The sequence below is a fragment of the Schistocerca gregaria genome, chromosome 2 (assembly GCF_023897955.1).
Source record: "Schistocerca gregaria isolate iqSchGreg1 chromosome 2, iqSchGreg1.2, whole genome shotgun sequence".
In the NCBI taxonomy this organism is placed as follows: domain Eukaryota; kingdom Metazoa; phylum Arthropoda; class Insecta; order Orthoptera; family Acrididae; genus Schistocerca; species Schistocerca gregaria.
This window is the reverse complement of record NC_064921.1, coordinates 860,495,028-860,522,502: the sequence shown is the minus strand read 5'-3', so window position 1 is coordinate 860,522,502 and position 27,475 is coordinate 860,495,028. Positions and strand designations below refer to the sequence as shown.

At 42.7% G+C, this 27,475-nt stretch overlaps 1 protein-coding gene and 1 non-coding gene across 2 annotated transcripts in view; one reads left to right on the top strand and one right to left on the bottom strand.

Moving 5' to 3' along the window:
- Positions 1-20,580, bottom strand: part of LOC126336018 (uncharacterized) — a 109,897-nt gene extending 89,317 nt beyond the window's left edge. Inside the window, exon 1 of the mRNA XM_049999496.1 lies at positions 19,498-20,580. Coding sequence (XP_049855453.1) covers positions 19,498-20,580 — 1,083 coding nt within the window. The remainder of the gene's footprint in view (positions 1-19,497) is intronic.
- On the top strand, positions 309-383 carry Trnaw-cca (transfer RNA tryptophan (anticodon CCA)). Its single transcript has one exon. It is a non-coding gene; the product is annotated as a tRNA-Trp (tRNA).
- Positions 20,581-27,475: the final 6,895 nt, after the last annotated feature.

The following is a 27,475-nucleotide window of genomic DNA, read 5'->3' as shown; positions in this document are numbered from 1 at the left end:
ACTTTTTCGTACAACAACCTTAATATGCAGAATGAGATTTTCTCTCTGCAGCGGAGTGTGCGCTGATATGAAACTTCCTGGCAGATTAAAACTGTGTGCCCGACCGAGACTCGAACGCGGGACCTTTGGCTTTCGCGGGCAAGTGCTCTACCAACATCCCCCAGGCTGTGGCTAAGCCAGGTCTCCGCAATATCCTTTCTTTCAGGAGTGCTAGTTCTGCAGGGTTCGCAGGAGAGCTTCTGTAAAGTTTGGAAGGTAGGAGACGAGGTACTGGCAGAAGTAAAACTTTGAGTACCGGCCGTGAGTCGTGCTTCGGTAGCTCAGTTGGTAGAGCACTTGCCCGCCAAAGGCAAAGGACCCGAGTTCGAGTCTCGGTCGGGCACACAGTTTTAATCTGCCAGGAAGTTTCAACCTTAATATGATTTAATATACCTGCTGCAAATATGTACCACATTTGAAGATAACCGTCTCTACAATGCGAATTCACTAGACCATTTTACTTCCGTTTGATATTTACACTGAAGGGTCAAGGAAACTGGTAAGGGCATGCGTATTCAAATACAAAGATATGTAAACAGGCAGAATACGGTGCTGCGGTCGGCGACGCCTATATAAGACAACAAGTGCAGTTCAAATTCAAGTAGCTCTGAGCACTAATGGGACTTAACTTCTGAGGTCATCTAACTAACCTAAGGTCATCACACCCATCCATGCCCGAGGCAGGAGTCGAACATGCGACCGTAGCCGTGCGCGGTTCCAGACTCTAGCGCCTAGAACCGCTCGGCCACACCGGCCGCCAACGAGTGCAGTTGTTAGGTCGTTTACTTCTGCTAGAATGGCAGGTTATAAAGATTTAAGTGACTTTGAAGCTGGTTTTATAGTCAACGCACAAGCGACGGAACATAGCATCTCCGAGGTAGCGATCAAGTGGGGTTTTTACCGTACAACCATTTCACGAGTGTACCGTGAATATAAGGAATCCGGTAAAACACCAAATCTCCGACATCGCTGAGGCCGGAGAAAGATCCTGCATGAATGGGACCAACAACGAATGGATAGAATCGTTCAAGGTGACAGAGATGCAACACTTCTGCAAATTGCTGCAGATTTCAGTGCTGCGCGATCAAGAAGTGTTAGCGTGCGAACCATTCAAAGAAATATCACCGATATTCGGAGCCAAAGGCCCATACATGTACCCTTACAATATGTGATCAAAAGTATCCGGACAGTCCCAAACACAAAAGTTTTTCATATTAGGTGCGTTGTGCTGCCACCTATTGCCAGATACCCAGATACTCCATGTCAGCGACCTCAGTGTCGTCAGTCTTCGTGAGAGAGCAGAATAGAGCGCTCCACGGAACTCACAGACTTCGAAGGTGATCAAGTGATTGGGTGTAACTTGTGTCATACGTCTGTACCCAAGATTTTCCACACTCCTAAACATCCATAGGTCCACTGTTTCCCGTGTGATAGTGAAGCGAAAACGTGAAGGGATTCATACAGCACAAAAGTGTACAGGTCGACTTCATCTGTTGACTGACAGAGACCGCCGACAGTCGAAAGTGTCGTAATATGTAATAGGCTGACATATATTTAGACCATCACACAGGAATTCCAAACAGCATCAGGATCCACTGCAAGTACTATGACATTTAGGGGGGAGGTGAGAAAATTTGGATTTCATGGTCGAGCGGCTGTTCATATGCCACACATCACGCCGGTAAAGGCCAAACGACGCCATGCCTGGTGTAATGAGGGTAAACAGTGGACGATTGAACAGTGGAAAACGGTGAGTGGAGTGACGAATCACGGTACACAATATGGCGATCCGATGGCAGGATGTGGGTATGGCGAATGCTTGGTCAACGTCATCTGCGAGCGTGTTAGTGCCAACAGTAAAATTGGGAGGCGATGGTGTTATGGTGTGGTCGTGTTTTCCATGGAGGGGGCTTGCACCACTTGTTGTTTTGCGTCGCAGTATCACAGGCCTGCATTGATGTTTTAAGCACCTTCTTGCTTCCCACTGCTGAGGAGAAATTAGGCGATGGCGATTACATCTTTCAACACGATCGAGCTTCTGTTCTTAATTCACTGCCTGTGGCGGAGTAATTAGACGACAAAACATCCCTGTAATGGACTGGCCTGCACAGAGTCCTGTCTTGAATCCTATAGGATATCTTTGGGGTCTTTTGGAAAGCCGATTTCTTGTCAGGCCTCACCGATCGACATCGATACCTCTCCTCAGTGCAACACACAGTAAAGAATGGGCTGCCATTCCCTTAGAAACCTTTCAGAACCTGACTGAACGTATGCCTGCGAGACTGGAATCTGTCATCAAGTGTAAGGGTGGGCCAGTAGCATATTGAATTCTAGAATTACCGATGGAGGGCCCGATGAACTTGTAAATAATTTTCAGCCTTTCCATCGCAGTTTAGGTTATGTAGAAAGGACAGAAAAATCGCTGAACAGGAGGCAAAAATTTGTGCCCTTAAGGCTGAATTAGAAAACACGAACTTGGAATTATGTAGGTTAAGGGAGGAAAAATTAGGTGCAGTGTACCAAGTCACAAGTTTTGTGAAACCACGTGCTAGCCTTAGCCAGGTGACAGAAAAGTTAGATCAGCTATGCAGGGACTTTGGGAAGGAAGATCAGATAATTATAGTTGGGGGAGCAGGAAACAGCCTGGCTATGAATCCAAGATACAGTATTAGGAGTGACCTGGATAAAATAGGAGCAGAAACTGAGCACACAAATGTGGGGTTTGTGAAGGTCTTTCAGCGCCGTGATCAGCCCTGGGTAAACACTGCTGTAAGGCATGTTAGCACTGAGCTGAACAGGATGCTCCAGACACCGGCAAAATCTCACATAAGTGTTGTTCCAGTAAATGATGTTGGTAGGTGGGGGTACACTACACATGGCCTGCACCTGAATAGGATGGGGAAAATGAGTTAGCTTCTCTACTAGTGGAAACTGTAAGGGGGTCCACAGTCACACAATGAGTGATCCCTGTGGTTAATGGGTCCGGGAGACAAATTTTTTAGGTTAAAGCCAAAGTCCAGACAGATGACAATGAAGATAAATGGAAGAAAAGGAACTTTATGTACAGTAAATAAGGGTAAAGCCAAGAGCAGTATCAACTTACTTCATCAAAATATCAGGGGAATAAAAATAAAGTAGATCAGATATTAGTGTGATTAGATGATCTGGAAAATAAGAATGAGATTGACATACTCTGTCTGTCTGAACAGCATGTAATTATGGGCGTGAATTGTGTAAGTATAAGTGGGTATAATTTAGCATCTTACACTTGTACATCTAGGACGGATAAAGGAGGAGTTGCCATTTTCATAAAACAATGGTGTAAATGCAAAACTGTAGAGATGAGCAAATTTTGTGTTGATCAGCACTTTGAGGTTTGTGCATGTGAACTTCAGCTAGATAATGTAGTGTTGATGTTAGCAACAGTGTACAGGTCCCCATTAGGAGACTGGGAGCTATTCATAAAAACGTTTGATCCCTACTATGCTGTCTGTCAGACAAAAAGAACAAGTTATTAAACTGTGGTGATTTCAGTGTAAACTTTCTAAATAACTCTGAGAGAAGAAGTGAAATAGAAGTGTTATTAACAACATATAGCTTAGAATCAGTGATCAATTTCGCTACACTTATGGCACAAAACAGTAGCACGCTAATAGGTAATGTATTTGCACAGAAAGAGGATGTAAAACAAACACCTGCTTTCCCTTTTGTAAATGGATTGTCAGACCATGATGCACAAATGTTTAACTTACAAAACCTAACAGGGTGTACAGTTCAGAAACCATTAAGTAAAATTGTAAGGTCGCTCAACTCGGTATCCACAGAGCACTTCAAAGAAAGCTTAATAATTGTTAATTGGGGAGATGTATATAATGATCCACATGCTAACGATAAATGCAACATACTTCTTGATAAATTTATATCCCTTTTTGAACATTGTTTCCCAAAGAAAATTACTAAATGTAGCACCACACACTTTTAAAAGTAACCTTGGATTCCTACAGGTATTAAAGTTTCTTCTGAAAGCGAAAGAAAACTTTATGAGACAGCAACAACTAGTAAAGATGCAGAAGTAGTTTTACACTATAAAAATTATTGTAACATACCGAGAAAAGTTGTAAGGAAATCAAGAAATATGTATGTCAGAGAAGAAATTAACAACTTCGGCAATAAAATCAAATCAATACGGAATGTCGTTAGAAGACAGACAGGAGTAGTAACCACTGGGGTAGGTAGTATTAATATTAAGGAGAACGATACTATCGTAAACCAACAGTCCACAAGTAGCTAATGTATTTAACAACCATTTCTTAAGTGTAGGAGAAAAAATTGGTGAGAACAGTTCAAAATAAAAAGCCAGGCAGTACATGGAAGAGTCTGTTTTGAAAAATTTAGTCAAATTAAGTTCCACCTAACAAGCTCTTGTGAAATAAGTAAAATTACTAATTCTTTGAAAAATAAATGTTCTGTTGGAGTAGATGACATCTCTAATTAGATATTAAAACTATTTGGAGCAATTACAGCTGGTGTTTTGAATCACATATGTAATGCATCATAAACTCAAGGCACTTACCCACACCGGTTAAAGTATGCCATTGTCAGGACGATCTATAAAAAGGTGGACACCACTGATTTCAGTAATTATCGGCCACTAACCTTGATTACAGCATTTTCAAAAATCTTCGAGAAAGTAATATACTCATGAGTGGTTAGCCATCTCAGCAGTAATGCGATACTTGGGTAAACCACAGTACGGATTTCAAAAATGCTGTTCCACTGAGACAGCAATATACAATTTCACTGTCCACATAATAGAGTCTTTAAATAGTAAAATTTCACCAATAGGAATTTTCTGTGACTTGTCCAAAGCATTTGATCGTGCGAACAATTACATTATGTTACAGAAATTACAGTTCTATGGTATAAATGGAATAGCATATGAGTGGTTTATGTCGTACCTACAGAACAGGAAGTAAAAAGGTTGCTTGTATGGGTTAAGTGATTTAAATATGTTTGCCACTTCATCTAACTGGTGTGAAATAACATTAGGTGCTCTACAGAGTTCAACCATTGGTCCCCTTCTGTGCATGATATATGTGAACGACCTCCCTTTCTATCTGAAACAGGAAGCAGAAATGACACTGTTTGCTGATCATACAAGCATCATTATTAATCCGGTGAAAGAAACTCCAATTGAAAACGATACAAATAAGTTGTTTGGAAAAGTCATTAATTGGTTTTCTGCAAATGGGCTTGCTCTAAACTTTGAAAAAACACAGACATCCCATTTTCTACTGCAAAAAGTGCAGTTCCTTCAATAAACATAACACATCAACAGAAGTCAGTAGACAGGGTAGAGCATACTAAGTTTCTGGGTGTACACGTGATGAGAATTTTAATTGGAAAATTTATATTTTGGATCTTCTAAGGCGACTAGGTTAAGCAACTTTTGGAATAAGAATAATTGCCAATTTTGAGGTAATGTTGTTGTTGTTGTGGTCTTCAGTCCTGAGACTGGTTTGATGCAGCTCTCGATGCTACTCTATCTTGTGCAAGCTTCTTCATCTCCCAGTACCTACTGCCACCTACATCCTTCTGAATCTGCTTAGTGTAGTCATCTCTTGGTCTCCCTCTACGATTTATACCCTCCACGCTGCCCTCTAATAACAAATTGGTGATCCCTTTTTGCCTCAGAACATGTCCTACCAACCGATTCCTTCTTCTGGTCAAGTTTTGCCACAAACTTCTCTTCTCTCCAATCCTATTCAATACTTCCTCATTAGTTATGTGATCTACCCATCTAATCTTCAGCATTCTTCTGTAGCACCACATAACGAAAGCTTCTCTTCTCTTCCTGTCTAAATTATATACTGTCCACGTTTCACTTCCATACATGGCTACACTCCATACAAATACTTTCAGAAATGACTTCCTGACACTTAAATGTATACTCGATGTTAACAAATTTCTCTTCTTCAGAAACGCTCTCCTTGCCATTGCCAGTCTACATTTTATATACTCTCTACTTCGACCACTATCAGTTATTTTGCTCCCCAAATAGCAAAACTCCTTTGCTATTTTAAGTGTCTCACTTCCTAATCTAATTCCATCAGCATCACCCGACTTGATTCGACTACATTCCATTATCCTCGTTTTGCTTTTGTTGATGATCATCTTATATCCTCCTTTCAAGACACTATCCATTCCGTTCAACTGCTCTTCATCAGCATCACCCGACTTGATTCGACTACATTCCATTATCCTCGTTTTGCTTTTGTTGATGATCATCTTATATCGTCCTTTCAAGACACTATCCGTTCCGTTCAACTGCTCTTCGAAGTCCTTTGCTGTCTCTGACAGAATTACGATGTCATCGGCGAACCTCAACATTTTTTTTTCTTCTCCATGGATTTTAATACCTACTCCAAATTTTTCTTTTGTTTCCTTCACTGCTTGCTCAATATACAAATTGAATAAGATCGGGGAGAGACTGCAAACCTGTCTCACTCCCTTCCCAACCACTGCTTCCCTTTCATTCCCTCGACTCTTATAACTGTCATCTGGTTTCTGTACAAATTGTTAATAGCCTTTCGCTCCCTGTATTTTACCCCTGCTACCTTCAGAATTTGAAAGAGAGTATTCCAATCAACATTGTCAAAAGCTTTCTCTAAGTCCACGAATGCTAGAAACGTAGGTTTGCCTTTCCTTGATCTTTCTTCTAAGATAAGTCGTAGTGACAGTATTGCTTCACGTGTTCCAACATTTCTACGGAATCCAAACTGATCTTCCCCGAGGTCGGCTTCTACTAGTTTTTCCATCTGTCTGTAAAGAATTCGCGTTAGTAGTTTTCAGATGTGACTTATTAAACTGATAGTTCGGTAATTTTCACATCTGTCAACACCTGCTTACTTTGGGATTGGAATTATTATATTCTTCTTGAAGTCTGAGGGTATTTCGCCTGTCTCATACATCTTGCTCACCAGGTGGTAGAGTTTTGTCAGGACTGGCTCTCCCAAGGCCGTCAGTAGTTCCAGTGGAATGTTGTCTACTCCAGGGGCCTTGTTTCGACTCATGTCTTTCAGTGCTCTGTCAAACTCTTCAAGCAGTATCGTATCTCCCATTTCATCTTCATTTATCCTCTTCCATTTCCATAACATTGTTCTCAAGTACATCGCCCTTGTATAGACCCTCGATATACTCCTTCCACCTTTATGCTTTCCCTCCTTTGCTTAGAACTGGGTTTCCATCTGATCTCTTGATGTTCATACGAGTGGTTCTCTTATCTTCAAAGGTCTCTTTAATTTTCCTGTAGGTGGTATCTATCTTACCCCTAGTGAGATAAGCCTCTACATCCTTACATTTGTTCTCTAGCCATCCCTGCTTAGCCATTTTGCACTTCCTGACGATCTCATTTTTGAGACGTCTGTATTCCTTTTTGCCTGCTTCATTTACTGCATTTTTATATTTTCTCCTTTCATCAATTAAATTCAATATTTCCTCTGTTACCCAAGGATTTCTACTAGCCTTCATCTTTTTACTTACTTGATCCTCTGCTGCCTTCACTACTTCATCCCTCAAAGCTACCCATTCTTCTTCTACCGTATTTCTTTCCCCCATTCCTGTCAATTTCTCTCTTATGCTCTCCCTGAAACTCTGTACAACCTCTGGTTCTTTTAGTTTTTCCAGGTCCCATCTCCTTAAAATCCCAACTTTTTGCAGATTCTTTAGTTTTAATCTACAGGTCATAACCAATAGATTGTGGTCGGAGTCCACATCTGCCGCTGGAAATGTCTTACAATTTAAAACCTGGTTCCTAAATCTCTGTCTTACCATTATATAATCTATCTGAAACCTGTCAGTATCTCCAGGCTTCTTCCATATATACAGCCTTCTTTTATGATTCTTGAACCAAGTGTTAGCTGTGATTAAGTTGTGCCCTGTGCAAAATTCTACCAAGCGGCTTCCTCTTTCATTTCTTTGCCCCAGTCCATATTCACCTACTACGTTTCCTTCTCTCCCTTTCCCTACTACCGAATTCCAGTCACCCATGACTATTAAATGTTCGTCACCCTTCACTATCTGAATAATTTCTTTTATTTGATCATACATTTCTTCAATTTCTTCGTCATCTGCAGAGCTAGTTGGCATATAAACTTGTACTACTGTAGTAGCTGTGGGCTTCTTATCTATCTTGGCCACAATAATGCCTTCACTATGCTGTTTGTAGTAGCTTACCCGCATTCCTATTTTTCTATTCATTATTAAACCTACTCCTGCATTACCCCTATTTGATTTTGTGTTTATAACCCTGTAGCCACCTGACGAAAAGTCTTGTTCCTCCTGCCACCACACTTCACTATTTCCCACTATATCTAACTTTAACCTATCCATTTCCCTTTTTAAATTTTCTAACCTACCTGCCCGATTGAGGGATCTGACATTCCACGCTCCGATCCGTAAAAAGCCAGTTTTCTTTCTCCTGATAACGACATCCTCTTGAGTAGTCTCCGCCCGGAGATCCAAATGGGGGACTATTTTACCTCCGGAATATTTTACCCAAGAGGACGCCATCATCATTTAATCACACAGTAAAGCTGCATGCCCTCGGGAAAGATTACGATCGTAGTTTCCCCTTGCTTTCAGCCGTTCGCAGTACCAGCACAGCAAAGCCGTTTTGGTTATTGTTACAAGGCCAGATCAGTCTATCATCCAGACTGTTGCCCCTGCAACTACTGAAAAGGCTGCTGTCCCTCTTCAGATACCACACGTTTGTCTGGCCTCTCAACAGATACCCTTCCATTGTGGTTGCACCTACGGTACGGCTATCTGTATCGCTGAGGCACGCAAGCCTCCCCACCAACGGCAAGGTCCATGATTCATGGGGGAAGGGTGAGGTAATATACTTTGCATACTTTCACTCTCTGATGTCACACGGGGTAGTATTTACGTGTAACTCAACATTTAGACAAAAAGTATTCACTGCACAAAAGAAAGTGGTTAGATTAATGTGTGGGGTTCATAGTAGCACATCTTGTAGGCATCTTTTTAAAAGATTGTGAATCCTTACAACAGCCTCACAGTTCATTTATTCACTAATGAAATTTGTTCTCAACAACATGGACCAGTTTAAAAACAACAGTGACATTCATGATTATAATATCAGAAAATAGAGAGACTTACACTATCCTTTACTCAACCTATCTTTGTCACAGAAAGGAGTAAATCATGATGCTATAAAATTTTTCGACAAATTACCAGATGAAATAATATGTCCGACAGAGAGCAGTAATATCTTCAACAATAAATTGAAATCATATCTCCATGACAACTCCTTCTGTATCACAGATGAATTCTTGAATAGGAATAAATAAACCTACAAATTTATTATATGCATTTTGTGCCGTTTAAGGGAAAGGGTTAAATGTTGTTGTGGTCTTCAGTCCAGAGACTGGTTTGCTGCAGCTCTTCATGCTACGCCATCCTGTGCAAGCTTCTTCATCTTCCAGTACCTACTGCAACCTACATCCTTCTGAATGTGTTTAGTGTATTCATCTCTTTGTGTCCCTCTACGATTTTATCCCTCTGCGCTGCCCTCCAATACTAAACTGGTGATCCTTTGATGCCTCAGAATATGTCCTACCAACCGATGGCTTCTTCTTGTCAAGTTGTGTTACAAATTTCTCTTCTCCCTAATTAATTCAATAATACCTCCTCATTAGTTATGTGATCTACCCATCTAATTTTCAGCATCCTTCTGTAGCACTACATTTCGAAAGCTTCTCTTCTCTTCCTGTCTAAATTATATACGGTCCACGTTTCACTTCCATACATGGCTACACTCCATAAAAATACATTCAGAAAAGACTTCCTCAAACCTAAATCTAGACTCGATGTTAACAAATTTCTCTTCTTCAGAAACGCATTCCTTGCCATTGCCAGTCTACATTTTATATCCTCTCTACTTCGACCATCATCAGTTATTTTGCTCCCCAAGTAGGAAAGCTCATTTACTACTTTAAGCATCTCATTTTCTAATCTAGTAGCCTCAGCATCGCCCGATTTAATTCGACTACATTCCATTATCCTCCTTTTCCTTTTGTTGATGTTCATCTTATATCCTCCTTTCAGGACACTGTCCATTCCGTTCAGCTGCTCTTACAGGTCGTTTGCTGTCTCTGACAGAATTACAATGTCATCGGCGAACCTCAAAGTTTTAATTTCTTCACCATAGATTTTAATCCCTACTCCAATTTTTTCTTTTGTTTCCTTTACTGCTTGCTCAATATACAGATTGAATAACATCGGGCAAAGGCTACAACCCTGTCTCACTGCCTTCCCAACCTCTGCTTCCCTTTCATCCCTCTCGATTCTTAAAACTGCCATCTGGTTCTTGAACAAATTGTAAATAGCCTTTCGCTCCCTGTATTTGACCCCTGCTACCTTCACAATTAGAAAGAGAGCATTTCAGTCAACCTTGTCAAAAGCTTTCTCTAAGTCTACAAATGCTAGAAACGTGGGTTTGCTTTTCCTTAATATATTTTCTAAGGTAAGTCGTAGCATCACTATTGCCTAACATGTTCCAATATTTCTACGGAATCCAAAATGATCTTCCCCGAGGTTAGCTTTCACCAGTTTTTTCATTCGTCTGTAAAGAATTCGTGTTAGTAGTTTGCAGCTGTGTCTTATTAAATTGATACTTCGGTAATTTTCACATCTGTGAACCCCTGCCTTGTCAGGGGTGGCTCTACCAAGACTACTAGTAGTTCTAACGGAATGTTGTCTACTCCCGGGGCCTTGTTTCGTCTTAGGTGTTTCATTGTTCTGTCAAACGCTTCACGCAGTATCATATCTCCCATTCCATCTTAATCTACATCCTCGTCCATTTCCATAATATTGTCATCAAGGACATCGCCCATGTGTAGATCTTCTATATACTCCTTCCACTTTTCTGCTTTCCCTTCATTGTTTAGAAATTTGTTTCTATCACAGCTCTTGATATTCATACAAGTGGTTCTCTTTTCTCCATAGGTCTCTTTAAGTTTCCTGTAAGAAGTATCTATCTTACCCATAGTGATATACACCAGTACATCCTTACATTTGTCCTCTAGCCATCCCTAATTAGCCATTTTGCACTTCCTGTCGATCTCATTTTTGAGACGTTTGTATTCCTTTCTGCCTGCTTCATTTACTACATTTTTTTATTTTCTCCTTTCATCAATTAAACGCAGTATCTCTTCTGTTACCCAAGGATTCCTATTAGCCCTCGTCTTTTTACCTACTTGATCCTCTGCTGCCTTCACTACTTCATCCCTCAAAGCTACCCATTCTTCTTCTACTGTATTTCTTTCCCCTATTCTTGACAATCGTTCCCTAAAGATCTCCCTGAAACTCTCTACCACCTCTGGTTCTGTCAGTTTATCCAGGTCCCATCTCTTTAAATTTCCACCTTCTTGCAGTTCCTTTAGTTTTAATCTACAGTTCATAACCAGTATATTGTGGTCAGAGTCCACAACTGCCCCTGGAAATGTCTTACAATTTAAACCTGGTTCCTAAATCTCTGCTTACCATTATATAATCTATCGGATACCTGTCAGTATTTCAAAGCTTCTTCCATGTACACACCTTTCTTTTATGAAACTTTAACCAAGTGTTATTAATGATTACGTTATGCTGTGTGCAAAATTCTACCAGGCGGCTTACTCTTTCATTCCTTACCCCATTCCATATTCACCTACTACATTTCCTTATCTTCTTTTTTCTACTATAGAATTGCAGTCATTCGAGACTATTAAAATTTTCGTCTTTCTTCACTATCTGAATAATTTCTTTTATCTCATCATACATTTCATCAACCTCTTCGTCATTTGCTGGGCTAGTTGGCATATAAACTTGTACTACTGCGGTAGGGGTGGGCTTCATATTTATCTCGGCCACAAAAATGTGTTCACTATGCTGTTTGTAGTAGGTTACCCTCATTCCTATTTTGTTACGGGTATGGGGACGACCTCATGAATATATGGACCCTGCATATCATCAGGGGACTGTTGAAGTTGGTGGAGGCTCTGTAATGGTGTGGGGCGTGTGCAGTTGGAGTGATATGGGAGCACTGATGCGTCTAGATACGTCTCTGACAGGTGACACATACGTAAGCCTCCTTTCTGGTCACGTGCACCCATTCATGTCCATTGTGCATTCCGACGGACTTGGACAGTTCCAGCTGTATAAAGCGACACCCCACACGCCCAGAAGTGCACAGAGTGGTACCAATAACACTCTTCTGAGTTTAAAGACTACCGCTGCCCACCAGACTCACCAGACATGAACATTATCGAGCATATCTGGGATGCCTTAGAACGTGCTCTTCAGAAGAGATCTCTACCACCTCGTACTCTTACCGATTTATGGATAGCTCTCCAGGATTCCTGGTGTCAATTCCCTCCAGCACTAACTCAAATATTAGTCGAATCCATGCCACGTAGTGTTGCGGCACTTCTGCGTGCTCGCGGGGGTCCTACACGGTATTAGACTGGTGTACCAGTTTCTTTGGTTCTTCAGTGTATACCGCAGCAGCTGACCGTTGCTACTTGCGCGCGTTCGTAAGTTGTCAGCACTGGATGAAAAACAATAAAATCTTTCCCCTCTCACTTCTTTTCACTCTGCAGTGGCCTCGGCACATAACACTTTACTCCTGACGTAAGTGGCAGACTTTACTTAGCTCACGGCCGAATTCATGAACGTCAATTAAATTAAGCGCATTTTGAAATTTTACTGTTTCTATATGTTTTTTGTTTGTTACTGAGCGAGAAAGATACAGTCTTAAGAAGGTCTTAACGTTAGTTGACGTTTCTGGATGGTGCTGTTAGTTGCTAGAAGCATATTGCCATAAAATACGGCTGAGAACAACGGGCAGCACGAATGCTTGACTCGGGCCGCTTTCGACGACCGCGTGTCTAGACCGTTACCAGGCTGGGCTCATAGAAGAGACAGACAAGTTCTAAAGAACAACTGCGCGTTTGTCACGGGATCGTTTAGTTGACCCTAAAATGTTGCGTCGTCTCTTAACGAACTTCACTGTCAGACGGTACAAGAGAGGCGTTGTTCATCCTTGAGAGGCTGACTATTAATTCGGGAGAGTACGTTCCTGGAAGAGTATGGCTACGTACTGCTTCCTTCCACATAAGACTCGGGAAATAAGCATACCGAAAAAATCGAAGAAATTACAGCCAACGAGGGGATTTACCGATACTCATCCTTCCTGTGTGCTGTTCACGAACAGAACACGAAAGGATGATCAGACAGGGATAACCCAAGTACCCTCCTCCTCACACCGTAAACTGGCTCGCGGGAGATAGATGAAATGTTTTCGTAACATCTACACCCATACTTACGCAAATTAACCACAAGCCATTGTGTAAAAAAGTAACGAAGGGGTCCAGGATTGAATGTCTTATCAGCGACGGGTAATTACAGACGGAACACAATCACGTTTCGGTGAAGGAAGTGGGCCTAAGGAAAAACACGGAAAATGTTAATCTTGATGACCAGAGGTTGCCGTCTCCCAAATGCAATACCACTGTCTTCACGACTGTGTAAACGAACTGGTGAAATCAGAAGCAGAAAGGTAAAATGGCAGGCTTGCAATTGTCGTAGGAGTGCTGTTCACATGGTCCGAAAGTCACACGAAAGCGTTTAAGGGGACATGTTCGAGAAAATACCAAAAATTTGATAAAATTTCTTGGTCTACAGAAAAGAATATTTCTTTCTCATTTCAAATGGCTCTGAGCACTCTGGGACTTAAAATCCGAGGTCATCAGTCCCCTAGAACCTACAACTACTTCAACCTAACTAACCTAAGGACATGACACACATCCATGCCTGAGGCAGGATTCGAACTTGGGACCGTAGCAGTCACACGGTTCCGGACTGAAGTTCCTAGAACCGCTCGGTCACCGCGGCCGGCTGCTGATTTCAAACATTTGTGGTTTACGGGCATTATCATTTTCCGTTCGTTCTAAAATTGAGATTGAACGTAATGTTGCACAGGGCCACCACGCCTAACAGTCAGTTTAAAGTGCGTCAGAATACGAGATGCATTACTTTGTTCTTCCGTGTTTTCCATCGTTAGTTACGGATCGTTGACACAGGTGTATTTTAGAAGGCGCTGACTCCCGGAACCAAAGTACAGGCATGTCTAGAAGACTATGGTTCGAATGTAAAGAAACATATGAGAATATAGGATTTCGGATTTTCATACGCGTGTGGTTATTGTGTGTTGTTTTGTTATTGTGTGTTCTTTTGTTTCTGCCTGTGTGTTTACTTGCTACAAATGCCGAGAGTAAAGAAACTTAGTTCCAAACGAAAGTTCCGCGGCACCCAATTACAAACACAACCGAATAATACACATCAGTTGCTTCAAAAGCCGCATGCGGAAACTGTCTCTAGAGGCAGTGCTTCTAGACGTAAACTTTCGCTTTCTGAATGTAATATGAACAATCCTAGTACTATTGTGAGCAGAAATAACGACGGAAATGTTATTGTGAACCTAAATATGCTGTCAAGACTTCTGAAGAGTGCTGTGAAATGTAAGTACTGCAATTGTGGAGATAGTATTTCTAAGGGCATTTCAGCTAGGAAGGGTCTTTAAAGACGGTTAGTGATTGCCTGTAACTCGTGTGAAGATGCACAGTGATACTATGACACCGCCAGTAACTGATAGTCGACATTACATTGTAAATGTTCAGCTTGCTTATGCAATGCAATGTATTGGAAGGGGAAGGAGAGCTGCCCAGACTTTTTGTGCAGTGATGGATTTACCTCTGCCTCCACTGAGGTTTGACAGATACAATAAATTAATACATAACGCTTTACGTGGTGTAAGTAAACATTCTATGAAAAGTGTAGAGAGGAAGTAGGAACCGTGTCTGAGAATACAGACATTATGGCAGCATTTGATGGAACTTGGCAGAAGAGAGGTCATACTTCTCCATATGCTCGATATGGGGTTGTAACTGCCACATTAATTGAAACTGGTAAGATACTACATTATGAATGTCGAACAAAGCACTGTCAGGGTTGTTCAAGTACGTTTATTGGCTCTTATGTTTGTGTAAAGAACATTGACGACCCATGTGGAAACATGGAAACGAAAGGAGTTCTAAACATTTTTAGAAGATCAGAGGTCAGTCATGGTGAGAGGTATGTAGACTACCTAGGGGATGGAGACTGTAAAGGACACACTACTGTTGTTAATGACAGACCATATGGGGACACACTGATAGAAAAGCTTGAATGTGTTGGGCATGTACAAAAAAGAATGGGAGCTTGGCTGAGAAAATTATGTAAAGACTTCAGTGGAAAAAAACTGTCAGACGGAAAACACATAGGTGGTCCCGGTCGTCTTACAAAAGTGAAACTGATTCTTTGACTCAATATTATATACTAGCAATAAGGAGAAATGTAGGAGATTTGGAGAACATGAGACGAGTTGTCTGGGCAACATGGTTTCACAGAGTGTCAACAGATGAAACCCCACAGCATACTATGTGTCCAAAAGGGGAAGATTCGTGGTGTAATTACTGGTTGAGCAATGATAACCACAAGCAGTCCATACCACTTGCTGTAATGGAGGCAGTTAGTTAGGTCTAATATAGGGATCTGGCAAATAAAAATCTACTTACGAAATGTATGCATCGTCTCTCTCAGAATGCAAATGAAAGCTTCAACAGCTGTATATGGGAGAGAATATCCAAAACTGCATTTGTTGGGCTGACAGTGCTCAAGACTGGTGTAATGGATGCAATAATAACATTCAATGATGGTGCAATTTCAAGGATCAATGTTACGAAGAAATTGGACATCCAGACGGAAAGGAATATGACATCAGCTCTAATTGCTATTGATAAGCGGCCGGTAATCGAAATAGAGACAGCTGCAGAAGCTGCTACCAAGGAGTCAAGGATAAAGAAAAGAATGAAGAGAAAGAGTATGGAGGATAAGGAAACAGGAGAACAACTGGAGTATACAGATGGAATGTTCTAAACGAGCATAGTGGTAAGTTAAGAAATCTGTAAATCTTCTTTTGCGATTTACCGAAAACTTGAATTTTCAGCATTCAGGTACACTTTTTTTTCTAAATGACTTAACTTTAACTCACAAAAATTGGTAAAGATATTTCCCGTGCCCACTATTTCCTGAAAAATTTATAACGTGATGATGATGTCGGTGATATTTGAGGTACAGTTTTAAATATCTTTGATGTAGTGAAATATATTACTTGTCTTTTTCACAGATCAGCATCAAGGAAGGAAATTGGAGGCATAAAACATTTATGTGCATGTTGTCTGTACTCTGACTCTTTTTCCAAGCTGTGCAGTCAGTGGTACCAAAGAAAATGGTACCGCAGTGAAATAGTGTTCCTTTTTTTCTCTTATAAATATTGTTCTCAGTGCCAAAATATAGTAAATATCTCAATGATTTTTTGGTAAATACTTTGACTAATGATCCTAATTGTGTGTCAGAATTTTGAGCTAACTCTCATTTATAGATCAGTTACAATGTGAGAGTGAATATAATGTTAAAAATGGAGGCCGTTCAGGGACGTGTCCCCTTAATGCAAGTTACTATACAGTTGTACATCAGTGCGTGAAGCCCTCATAAAGCTTTCTAACTGAGAAAATCGAAGCAATTCAAAGCTCTATCGTAAATAGGCGTTGTAGGTCACACAGAGATGGGGTCTATTTTGTGAAACTGAATGGTGATTGTTGGCGCCAAGGAGACATTGCTGTTTTGAAACTCCACTGAATATGTCTAGAGAACCAGTTTTCGAGAATTCTTAGGAAGTAACTCCACCGTCTTCTGCATATGTATCGCTCAGGGATCATGAGAAAAAAAGGGAGAACAGAGTACATTTGCAGGTTTAACGTAATTTTTCCCTCACTCTATCCGCGGGCTAAAATATGTTTAAGGTGATCTCCACCATGTACTATACCTTTGCTTGCAGGGTATCACTGTCACTGAATCTCTCTATGTGGAAGCAAATATTGTAATAGATCCGATACTGATTCTCATAGTTCAGTGGAACGGCTTAATCACTACAATATTAAAGGTTGATGCCGCAATGGTGATCCTTTGTTAACCATGAAGCTGTGAGACGAAATGTTAATTCGATAATAAAATAACATTTTCCAAATACAGTTGACGGATTTTATAGGTTATCTCCTGAACATAGCTTCAAGTTGTTTTCACGAATAAAAAATATTTTAGTTTCCTGACTCAATGAACATGTTGCAACAAATCAAAAGCTCAATTAACAAATGCGGATGTTCTAAGGTCCTTGCAAATTAAGCTACATTTGATGATAATGACAAAATATTTGCACTCATTTGTTTACGCATTATCAGAATCTGAAAAATGCTTCCTCTACATTACGAATTCTGCAACGTGCAGTGGGTTCGTCTCAATTTCTTTGGTACTTACAGTATTGGAGAATTTTGTCAGCAGGCACGAACGTTTTGACAGCCAGGATTTTTCCCATTCTGTAACATAGTTCAGCCCGCTATCTGTTCTTCATTTGTAGAAAAAAGTTTTTTATCTGTGCGAGAATCAAACCATAACAAAAATTAAGCTCTTCGTTTTGACTGTTATTGACTAGGTAGTATGCTTAATTACATACAACAGTAGACATTCGATAATTTGTTTTTGCAAATCCTAAAGATAAGCAAGCGATCTGTACAAAATTCAACGTAATGTATTCACTTTTTTAATGAAAATATGCGTCACTATGTTACACCAGTCTTATCATAGCATCGGCTTGTGCGTTTGAGAACAATTCCAGTGTCTCATATCAATTTCTGTTACATGTGTTTTGTCTATAACGATCCCTTAAATTTATCTAATTTTCTCTTTCAGAGTTGTACTGCGATTCAACTTAATCTCAGGCTTAATATAGTGGGAAAGCCTACTAACTATGTGAGTATAAGAACAATTTCTTTAATGAGGGCTGAATGAAATACTGTGTTACACCCTATTACTGCAGGACAACATTCTGAATGCTTCATAGCAGCACACTGAAATGTTGATAACTTATTTGATCGAAACAATGCCAGTTTACGACTACAGTACAACATACGTTTGCCGTCTTCACACTGCACATAATATCTGCTCAGTAAATATCCTTCTTCGCACTGTACACAGTATCTGCTCAATAAACATCCTTCACATTTAACTGTACCTCATTATATCTCGTGATCTTCACAAAGGTAAAGAAAATTTCGTTAATGAGGGCTGAATGAAAAACTACGTTATGCCCTATTACTTGGAGACAACATTCTGAATGCTTCATAATAGCAGACAGAAATGTTGATAACTTACTTAATCGAAACATGGACTACTACAATACCAGTTTACGACTACAGTATAACATACGTTTACCATCTTCGCACTGCAAATAATATCTGCTCAGTAAATATCCTTCGCACTGAACACAGTATCTGCTCAATAAACATCCTTCACATCTTTCTATACCTCATTATATCTCGTGGTCTTCAGCAAAGGTAAAGAAAAGCTAAAACGAGGCAACATTGAAGAATATTTCTCGACTCCTCTTACTGCTACGGTTAAAAAATATGCTACATTTGAATACAAGTTGCACAGTCTTTCATCAACAATATATTGAAATACAGATCACTACGATTAATCAGTTAACCGCGATGTTAGATCTTGGTGGTATTTTCTACTTACCGTTCCAGCATAGATTATTGTGCTTAGCCAATAATTTTAACAGCCTTTTGGTAAATATAAAGAACCACAGTGGACGCTACAAGCAACGCATATATCTTTCAGGTGCAATAAATCGTTAACGCTAACAGCCAGCCTGCCACAGATTTCTTAATCCAGAGATATTACTTGCGACTAACGAATACTTAACAGCTGAATAACGGAGAATGTGTACAGTGATGTGTCCACTTAATAACTGAGGTGTACGTGGAATACTTTGCAGTGAAGCAATAGGGATACAACAAGCGTTGTATATTTCATGTAGTTACACTGGAAGTTTGCATGCATCTAAGTTAAAAATCAGTTCTCTATCACTTCCATGTAAAAGAAAACACACAGGACTACATTTTTCTGTGCTCTGTGAGCAAATGTTTGTTCTCTCTTCATTTCTGTGTTATATTTCTATCTTTTCCCCTACCCATTGAAAACCATTAGGTTCATAGATTTCACTAGTCACATACCAATGTGAACAGATTAAACTTTATGTTTCAGAGCAAAAGTCAGCTATAACCTGTGATTTATTATTCAGTTCCATTACATAAAAATTCATTAAAGACAAGGCAAAGTACGCTTATAGCATTTATTTCTCAATTTATTATTTACATGAATTACATCTCTGTATCGATGGGAGGAGGTAAACAGTTCCGGCATTCGCCTTACAACCAAGGGAAACCTCCCAAAAACCTTGATCGGAACTGAGGACCCTGTAGCTCGGTTCACTGCAGGGGAGTTGGTGCGACGAGACGGAGAAGCGACGATACGGGGAGGCGACGATACGTGGAGGCGACGATACGTGGAGGCGACGATACGTGGAGGCGGCGATACGTGGAGGCGGCGAGACGGGGAGGCGGCGAGACGGGGAGGCGGCGAGACGGGGAGGCGGCGAGACGGGGAGGCGGCGAGACGGGGAGGCGGCGATACGGGGAGGCGGCGATACGTGGAGGCGGCGATACGTGGAGGCGGCGATACGTGGAGGCGGCGATACGTGGAGGCGGCGATACGTGGAGGCGGCGAGACGGGGAGGCGGCGAGACGGGGAGGCGGCGAGACTGGGAGGCGGCGAGACGAGGAGGCGGCGATACGTGGAGGCGGCGAGACGTGGAGGCGGCGAGACGGGGAGGCGGCGAGACGGGGAGGCGGCGAGACGAGGAGGTGGCGATACGTGGAGGCGGCGATACGTGGAGGCGGCGATACGTGGAGGCGGCGATACGTGGAGGCGGCGAGACGGGGAGGCGGCGAGACGGGGAGGCGGCGAGACGGGGAGGCGGCGAGACGGGGAGGCGGCGATACGTGGAGGCGGCGATACGTGGAGGCGGCGAGACGGGGAGGCGGCGAGACGGGGAGGCGGCGATACGGGGAGGCTGCGATACGTGGCGGCGGCGAGACGGGGAGGCGGCGATACGTGGAGGCGGCGAGACGGGGAGGCGGCGATACGTGGAGGCGGCGATACGTGGAGGCGGCGAGACGGGGAGGCGGCGATACGTGGAGGCGACGAGACGGGGAGGCGGCGAGACGGGGAGGCGGCGAGACGGGGAGGCGGCGAGACGAGGAGGCGGCGATACGTGGAGGCGGCGATACGTGGAGGCGGCGAGACGGGGAGGCGGCGAGACGGGGAGGCGGCGAGACGGGGAGACGGCGAGACGAGGATGCGGCGATACGTGGAGGCGGCGATACGTGGAGGCGGCGAGACGGGGAGGCGGCGAGACGGGGAGGCGGCGAGACGAGGAGGCGGCGATACGTGGAGGCGGCGATACGGGGAAGCGACCATGCTGACCTCCCCTCTGCCGAACTGTACTGAATGTGGTCGCAGCGTGTTTCTTTATATACCCTCTGCAGCTTTGTTGAGCTGTCGTTTCCTAGGAAAGCGACTATCTCATTGTTGTTTCGTCATAATGCTTCTGCCCATTATTATAAGATTAGCAATACGTTTCCGCATAAGTGCATGCTCAAGTTCTGTAGCAGTATCTATATCTACTCATACATTACGCAAACCTCTGTAAGGTGCATGGCGGAGAATACTTGGTGCCAGTATTAGCCATTTTTTGTCCTATTTCACTCGCGTATTCGGAGAGGGAGAAATACCTACAGCCTCTCAACGCACCTTAATCTCTTTCACCTTATTTTTATCATCTCGACGTGATATATATGATGACGCGACAGAATTGTCGCACAGCCTTCTTCGAACACAGGTTCTGAAAATTTATCCAAGGTGGTTTCACGAGATAACGTCTCCTTTCTTCTAAAGGAAAGATGGAATATTGCTGTTTAACGTTCAGTTTACTGGAAGAGGCTGCAGTTGGAAATCGGCCGTACTGTTTCAAAGACACCATTACAGCATTCGCCTAAAGCTGTTTAATGAAATCATGACAAACCTAAATGTAATTGGATGTAGGGGGATTTGATAGCCGTCCTGCAGAATAGGAGGCGTCTTTCTTACCAAGAAACAACATCATTCGGTTTTCTTCCAAAGATCCACATGTTATTTCCCCAAGGTGCCTGCGACGTTTTCGAAAGCGTTATACCGATATGTTAGGATCCTAGGAGAACGTCCCGGAATTCGTTCGACGTCTACAGTCATATCTACCTGATAATGACTCCCATCAGTGGATCACTGCTATAAAATTCCTCACAGTAGCGCGTTGTATGCACTTTCCACAAACCCTTCCAAGAAGACTTCCATCCAACTAATACTGGTTTTATGTATATATCATCGCTTCTTAACACTATTAAATATTAAAATATGTTCTGTGTTCCACAGGCTGGGTACTAATCCTGTAATCGGGTATTAGGAGCTTTTTGTTCTTTTCACTTTGTTAATGTTCCATTTAGCCACTTTTAACGCTGTATACCATCTTCTGCGTCAATATAATATGATGTTTCCAAGCAGTGAATGTTCATTCCTGAGCAATGGCGTTTGTCCTATATCGAAAGTTAAGCAGGTAAATGGAGAAGCGTTATCTTTCTCCGTACTGACAGCTATCCTTCCACAATAGGAACACACATCTGAGGTGACAAAGACGATCACGTGAATTGATTATAATCATTCTGAAAGTGTCTGTAGTTTAGTTAAGTCAACTAAGAATGCTTCCATCCCCGAGACATCTTATTACTTTTTAAACTGATTAATATACACTCCTGGAAATTGAAATAAGAACACCGTGAATTCATTGTCCCAGGAAGGGGAAACTTTATTGACACATTCCTGGGGTCATATACATCACATGATCACACTGACAGAACCACAGGCACATAGACACAGGCAACAGAGCATTCACAATGTCGGCACTAGTACAGTGTATATCCACCTTTCGCAGCAATGCAGGCTGCTATTCTCCCATGGAGACGATCGTAGAGATGCTGGATGTAGTCCTGTGGAACGGCTTGCCATGCCATTTCCACCTGGCGCCTCAGTTGGACCAGCGTTCGTGCTGGACGTGCAGACCGCATGAGACGACGCTTCATCCAGTCCCAAACATGCTCAATGGGGGACAGATCCGGAGATCTTGCTGGCCAGGGTAGTTGACTTACACCTTGTAGAGCACGTTGGGTGGCACGGGATACATGCGGACGTGCATTGTCCTGTTGGAACAGCAAGTTCCCTTGCCGGTCTAGGAATGGTAGAACGATAGGTTCGATGACGGTTTGGATGTACCGTGCACTATTCAGTGTCCCCTCGACGATCACCAGAGGTGTACGGCCAGTGTAGAAGATCGCTCCCCACACCATGATGCCGGGTGTTGACCTGTGTGTCTCGGTCGTATGCAATCCTGATTGTGGCGCTCACCTGCACGGCGCCAAACACGCATACGATCATCATTGGCACCTAGGCAGAAGCGACTCTCATCGCTGAAGACGACACGTCTCCATTCGTCCCTCCATTCACGCCTGTCGCTCGCGACACCACTGGAGGCGGGCTGCACGATGTTGGGGCGTGAGCGGAAGACGGCCTAACGGTGTGCGGGACCGTAGCCCTGCTTCATGGAGACGGTTGCGAATGGTCCTCGCCGATACCCCAGGAGCAACAGTGTCCCTAATTTGCTGGGAAGTGGCGGTGCGGTCCCCTACGGCACTGCGTAGGGGTCTTAGCGTGCATTCGTGCGTCGCTGCGGTCGGGTCACAGGTCGACGGGCACGTGCACCTTCCGCCGACCACTGGCGACAACATCGATGTACTGTGGAGACCTCACGCCCCACGTGTTGAGCAATTCGGCGGTACGTCCACCCGGCCTCCCGCATGCCCACTATACGCCCTCGCTCAAAATCCGTCAACTGCACATACGGTTCACGTCCACGCTGTCGCGGCATGCTACCAGTGTTAAAGACTACGATGAAGCTCCGTATGCAACGGAAAACTGGCTGACACTGACGGCGGCGGTGCACAAATGCTGCGCAGCTAGCGCCATTCGACGGCCAACACTGCGGTTCCTGGTGTGTCCGCTGTGCCGTGCGTGTGATCATTGCTTGTACAGCCCTCTCGCAGTGTCCGGAGCAAGTATGGTGGGTCTGACACACCGGTGTCAATGTGTTCTTTTTTCCATTTCCAGGAGTGTATTTCTAGAGATATGGGATTCCAGTTAATAATTCGTTAAAAATATTACAAAGACACTAGAGTAAAAAATTTAAGCTTCTGAGTTAATGCAATCGAAAGATAGGTGTTTTGATATTCGCAAAATGACTCATCAAAACCTGTAGAAGAACTAATGTGGATCATGTTGAGACCACTGCTGACATTAATGTTAATGATTAATGGAAACCATCTCAGCTATCTATATATGCAATTAAGTTTGTAAGGGACCCTCAGAGCGCGAGTTCTACTACTCGCATTTGTACGCATTTTTTTTTTCTTTTTACATCCCGCGCTCTGCTATCGGAATGTCATATTTTGTCACGTAGAGGGTATGTGATAAGGTACAATTGATAATAAGACTGGGACGCCAGGTAATCGTCGGATCGCACAGTAAGCAGACAACGTAGTCTGCAGAATTATCGCAAAAAGCTGAGACTTGTAGAATGACGAGTGCTTTCGCCTTAAATAATCGCGTGGTGTGGATGACAGACCAGTAAACGAAAGGCCCTTGAATGCTAGCTTGTCATTAAAATGCAGGAACGTCTCAGCGCTGGCCGCTTTGTAGGTCAGTACATACAGCAACGCCGGGGCAGCTGATAGAAAATTATAGTCATTGGGGCGGTATAATGGGTTGCCTAGCCTCCTAGCCAGAAGAATTACGCGTTATGTTCGATGAGGTCAATGGTGGTGTCAGCAAAGGACGACTTCCATGATATCATTTGTCCTACTCACTCACCGTGGGAGTGACAGAGTGTAGAGCTGCTGTGTGGTTCTGTATCAGATACTCAGGTACTGAACTGTGTAATCCTGAGCACCGCTTTTTTTTTAACAAGGTAGCACGGAATATGAATACATTATCAATACTAATGATAATCGTTTCAACTCCTGTATGACGTTTTGTCAACGGATTTCCGTATTTTTAACAATTACGGCTAACTTAATCGCCTCTCTAGTTAGACTTCAGCTCTACTGAACACATACGTATTTTCATAGATTCTCAATCATCGTTATACATCTACACACTATGCTATCTGCTTAGCTACTTACGCACTTCAGACGCACATGCATTGACGACTTACTGCTATCTTGCACGATTGACGCGGTCCACCACACTTATATGGCGCTAATCATAACATTGTGCCAGAACAATATCTGCAGTTGTATTTATAGCGGGGTACGTTTATAAGAGTGAGCAACTTGTAGTATGCAGCAGACTAGTGCAGGTAAAGAGGGAATTCGTCGCTAAAAGAAGTCTGCTAGTAACAAGCATATAATTTAACTTGAGGAAGAAGTTACTGGGAATGTACGTATGGAGTACAGCATTGCATAGAAGCCGTCCACTGACTGTGGAAAACCAGAAAAGAAGAGAACAGAATCGTCACAGATGTGGTGCTACAGGCGTATATTGAAAATTAGGTGTACATATATAAATGGTGAGGGTACCTCTACTGATCAGACGAGCATAGAAATATGTTATGAACACAGTACAAGAAGGAACACTGTGACAGGATATGTGTTACGATATCGTAGAATAGCGTCCATGGCAATAGAGGGATACGCAGAGGACACACAGTGTAGAGGGAGACAGAGATTGGAATATATCCAACAAATAACTGCGTCCATGCGTTGTAAATGCTACTCTATCCCTTTGGCATTCTGGGATCAGTCTATGGCAACAGTAGACTTCCAAGAGCTGAATTCGATGGGAACTAGGACATGATGGTAATCGTTGCATTGACCGAAAGAACTAAGCCAGGATTTCTGTGATTTTTAGCCAAGCAAGGGATATTTCGTCTCCACGTATCCTGCGGTCCTTGGTGTATCTGAGCGAGTGTTGGGTTAATGAGGATGTGTATGATTTTGTCACAGCTGTCTCGTGCTGTTAAATTTTTCTCCATTTTTCTCCAATAACAACGAAGTTATGAAAAGTGGCAGGGGATAGTTCTGTTTTAGAAGGTCTTGCAATTGAGTATTCGTGGAATCAAATTGATTAACACAACTGAGGAAGATATGATTCATGTCTTTCTCACGAAGCACGTGCACACATTGTGTGTGGTGCAAAACTGAACAGATCGTTTTCGAAGCAGCCGTGACTGACCATGAGGTATGAGATGGTGGTTCCGATCCTGCAACATCAATGTAGTGGAGGCTATACTCTAAGCGTAAGATATTGCCCTGTTTCTGGAAGACTGCTCTCATTCTATGCTCCTCACTTTTTTGACTCAAGCTGCGACCTTCGAAGGAAATCGGTAGCTGGGATTTCTTCAGTACCTCCCTGACGCAAAACATCTATCGTTTTCAGAATGAGATTTTCACTCTGTAGCGGAGTGTACGCTGATATGAAACTTCCTGGCATCATTATAACTGTGTGCCGGACCGAGACTCGAACTCGGGGACCTTTGCCTTTCGCGGGCAAGTGTTCTACCATCTCTTTTTTAATGATCTCATTTTGTTCTACAATGTTCGTTGAATTTGTTTGTGGCGGACGTCCGATGACACCAATTCAGGTTGTTCGTTGATCCGCTCGCTCTGTTTTTTTATTACAGTGGGTCGCTAAACCCTCTGACCGAACACGCTGAGCTACCGTTCCGGCCCATCTAAGCTACCCAGGGACGACTGAGGCCACGTCCTCACAGCTTTACTTCTGCCAGTATCTCGTCTCCTACCTTCCAAACCTCACAGAAGCGCTTCTGCGATCCTTGCATAACTAGCACTCCGGGAACGAAGGATATTGCGGACACATGGCTTAGCTACAGCCTGTGGAAAGTTTCCAGATTATTGTGGCTCAGCTTGCTTTTCTCCTACCCCGCCATGACTGAGTGTTCTTGTGTCGTCTTCATCATCAACCTTCATCGGCGGCGCGGTAGCTCAGTGTGTTCCGTCAGAGGGTTCAGCTACCCTCTACAATAAAAAAACTGAGTGAACGGATCAACGAGCAACCTGAACGGGTGTCATCGGACGTCCGCCAGGAACAAATTCAACGAACTGTATAGAACAAAATGAGATGTTAAAAAAAAGGATAGTAGAGCACTTGCCCGCATAAGGCAAAGGTCCCGAGTTCGAGTCTCGGTGCGGCACACAGTTTAAACCTGCAGGAAGTTTCAACAACCGATTTGTTCCGTTAACGCCATAAAATGCTTTTTTACACCAGAGGCTGGCAAAGTTAGCAGTTGCTGTATGTCATACAGAATTACTTATTCCGTTGTATAAATATTCTAGTAAAGTAGTTGGTGTTTTTGAATCCGATAATGTGTTTGTGTATTTGGAGCTTACGGGCGCTAAACGCCGAGCACATCAGCGCCCAATAATGTGATGATTGGTTCGGTGAAAGTATGTCATGGATCCAGTTGGATCAACTATGATATTGCAGCAATCATTACCATAGGTTCCGCTGTTGAGCGTGGCATGGTTAACATGGCAACGAGAGGCCGCTACTGCTGCCACCAAAATAAAACAAAAATGTTTGCCCGCAAGGTAAAATCGTCCTCTAGTTTCTTTCTACACAACAGACATTTCAACCCGTCTGCTGGGATTGAAATTTACGACTGTAGTCGTACGAAGGAAAATGCACTTATACATTGCGCTCTTCCTTCGAAATCTCGGTAGCAGAATTTGAATGTGCTGTCACGTCTGACATTACGTTCAGCACTACTGATGCCTTTTTCGCCCAAGAAAATGAGGACTCACAATATATTTAGCTTTGTCCGTGATGATCTCAAGTCACAACTCAGTATTTCCAATACCTAATCGCATCCTGCACAAATTTGCGTAATGAGTTTTGAGATGTTAATTGCAACAAATTAAGAAAAGATCATTGGTCTGAGTGATCATTTTTACTCGTAGCTCCTTGTTCGAATTGTATATCAAACACATTAAAATTCCATCATAGGTGGAAATTACAGAACACGTCGTTCTCACAACACACCTGACATGCGACTACGTTCTCTGTTTTTTCATGGCAAGTCTTTTGTCATGTGACGATAGGTACAGTCTGTGGAATGTTAAATGACTGTATCACGTTGAAAGTTCTAACTATATTTGTTAGTATGTGTGAAGCTTTTAGTGGGGTAAGCACATCTGAGGATGACAATTTTTTT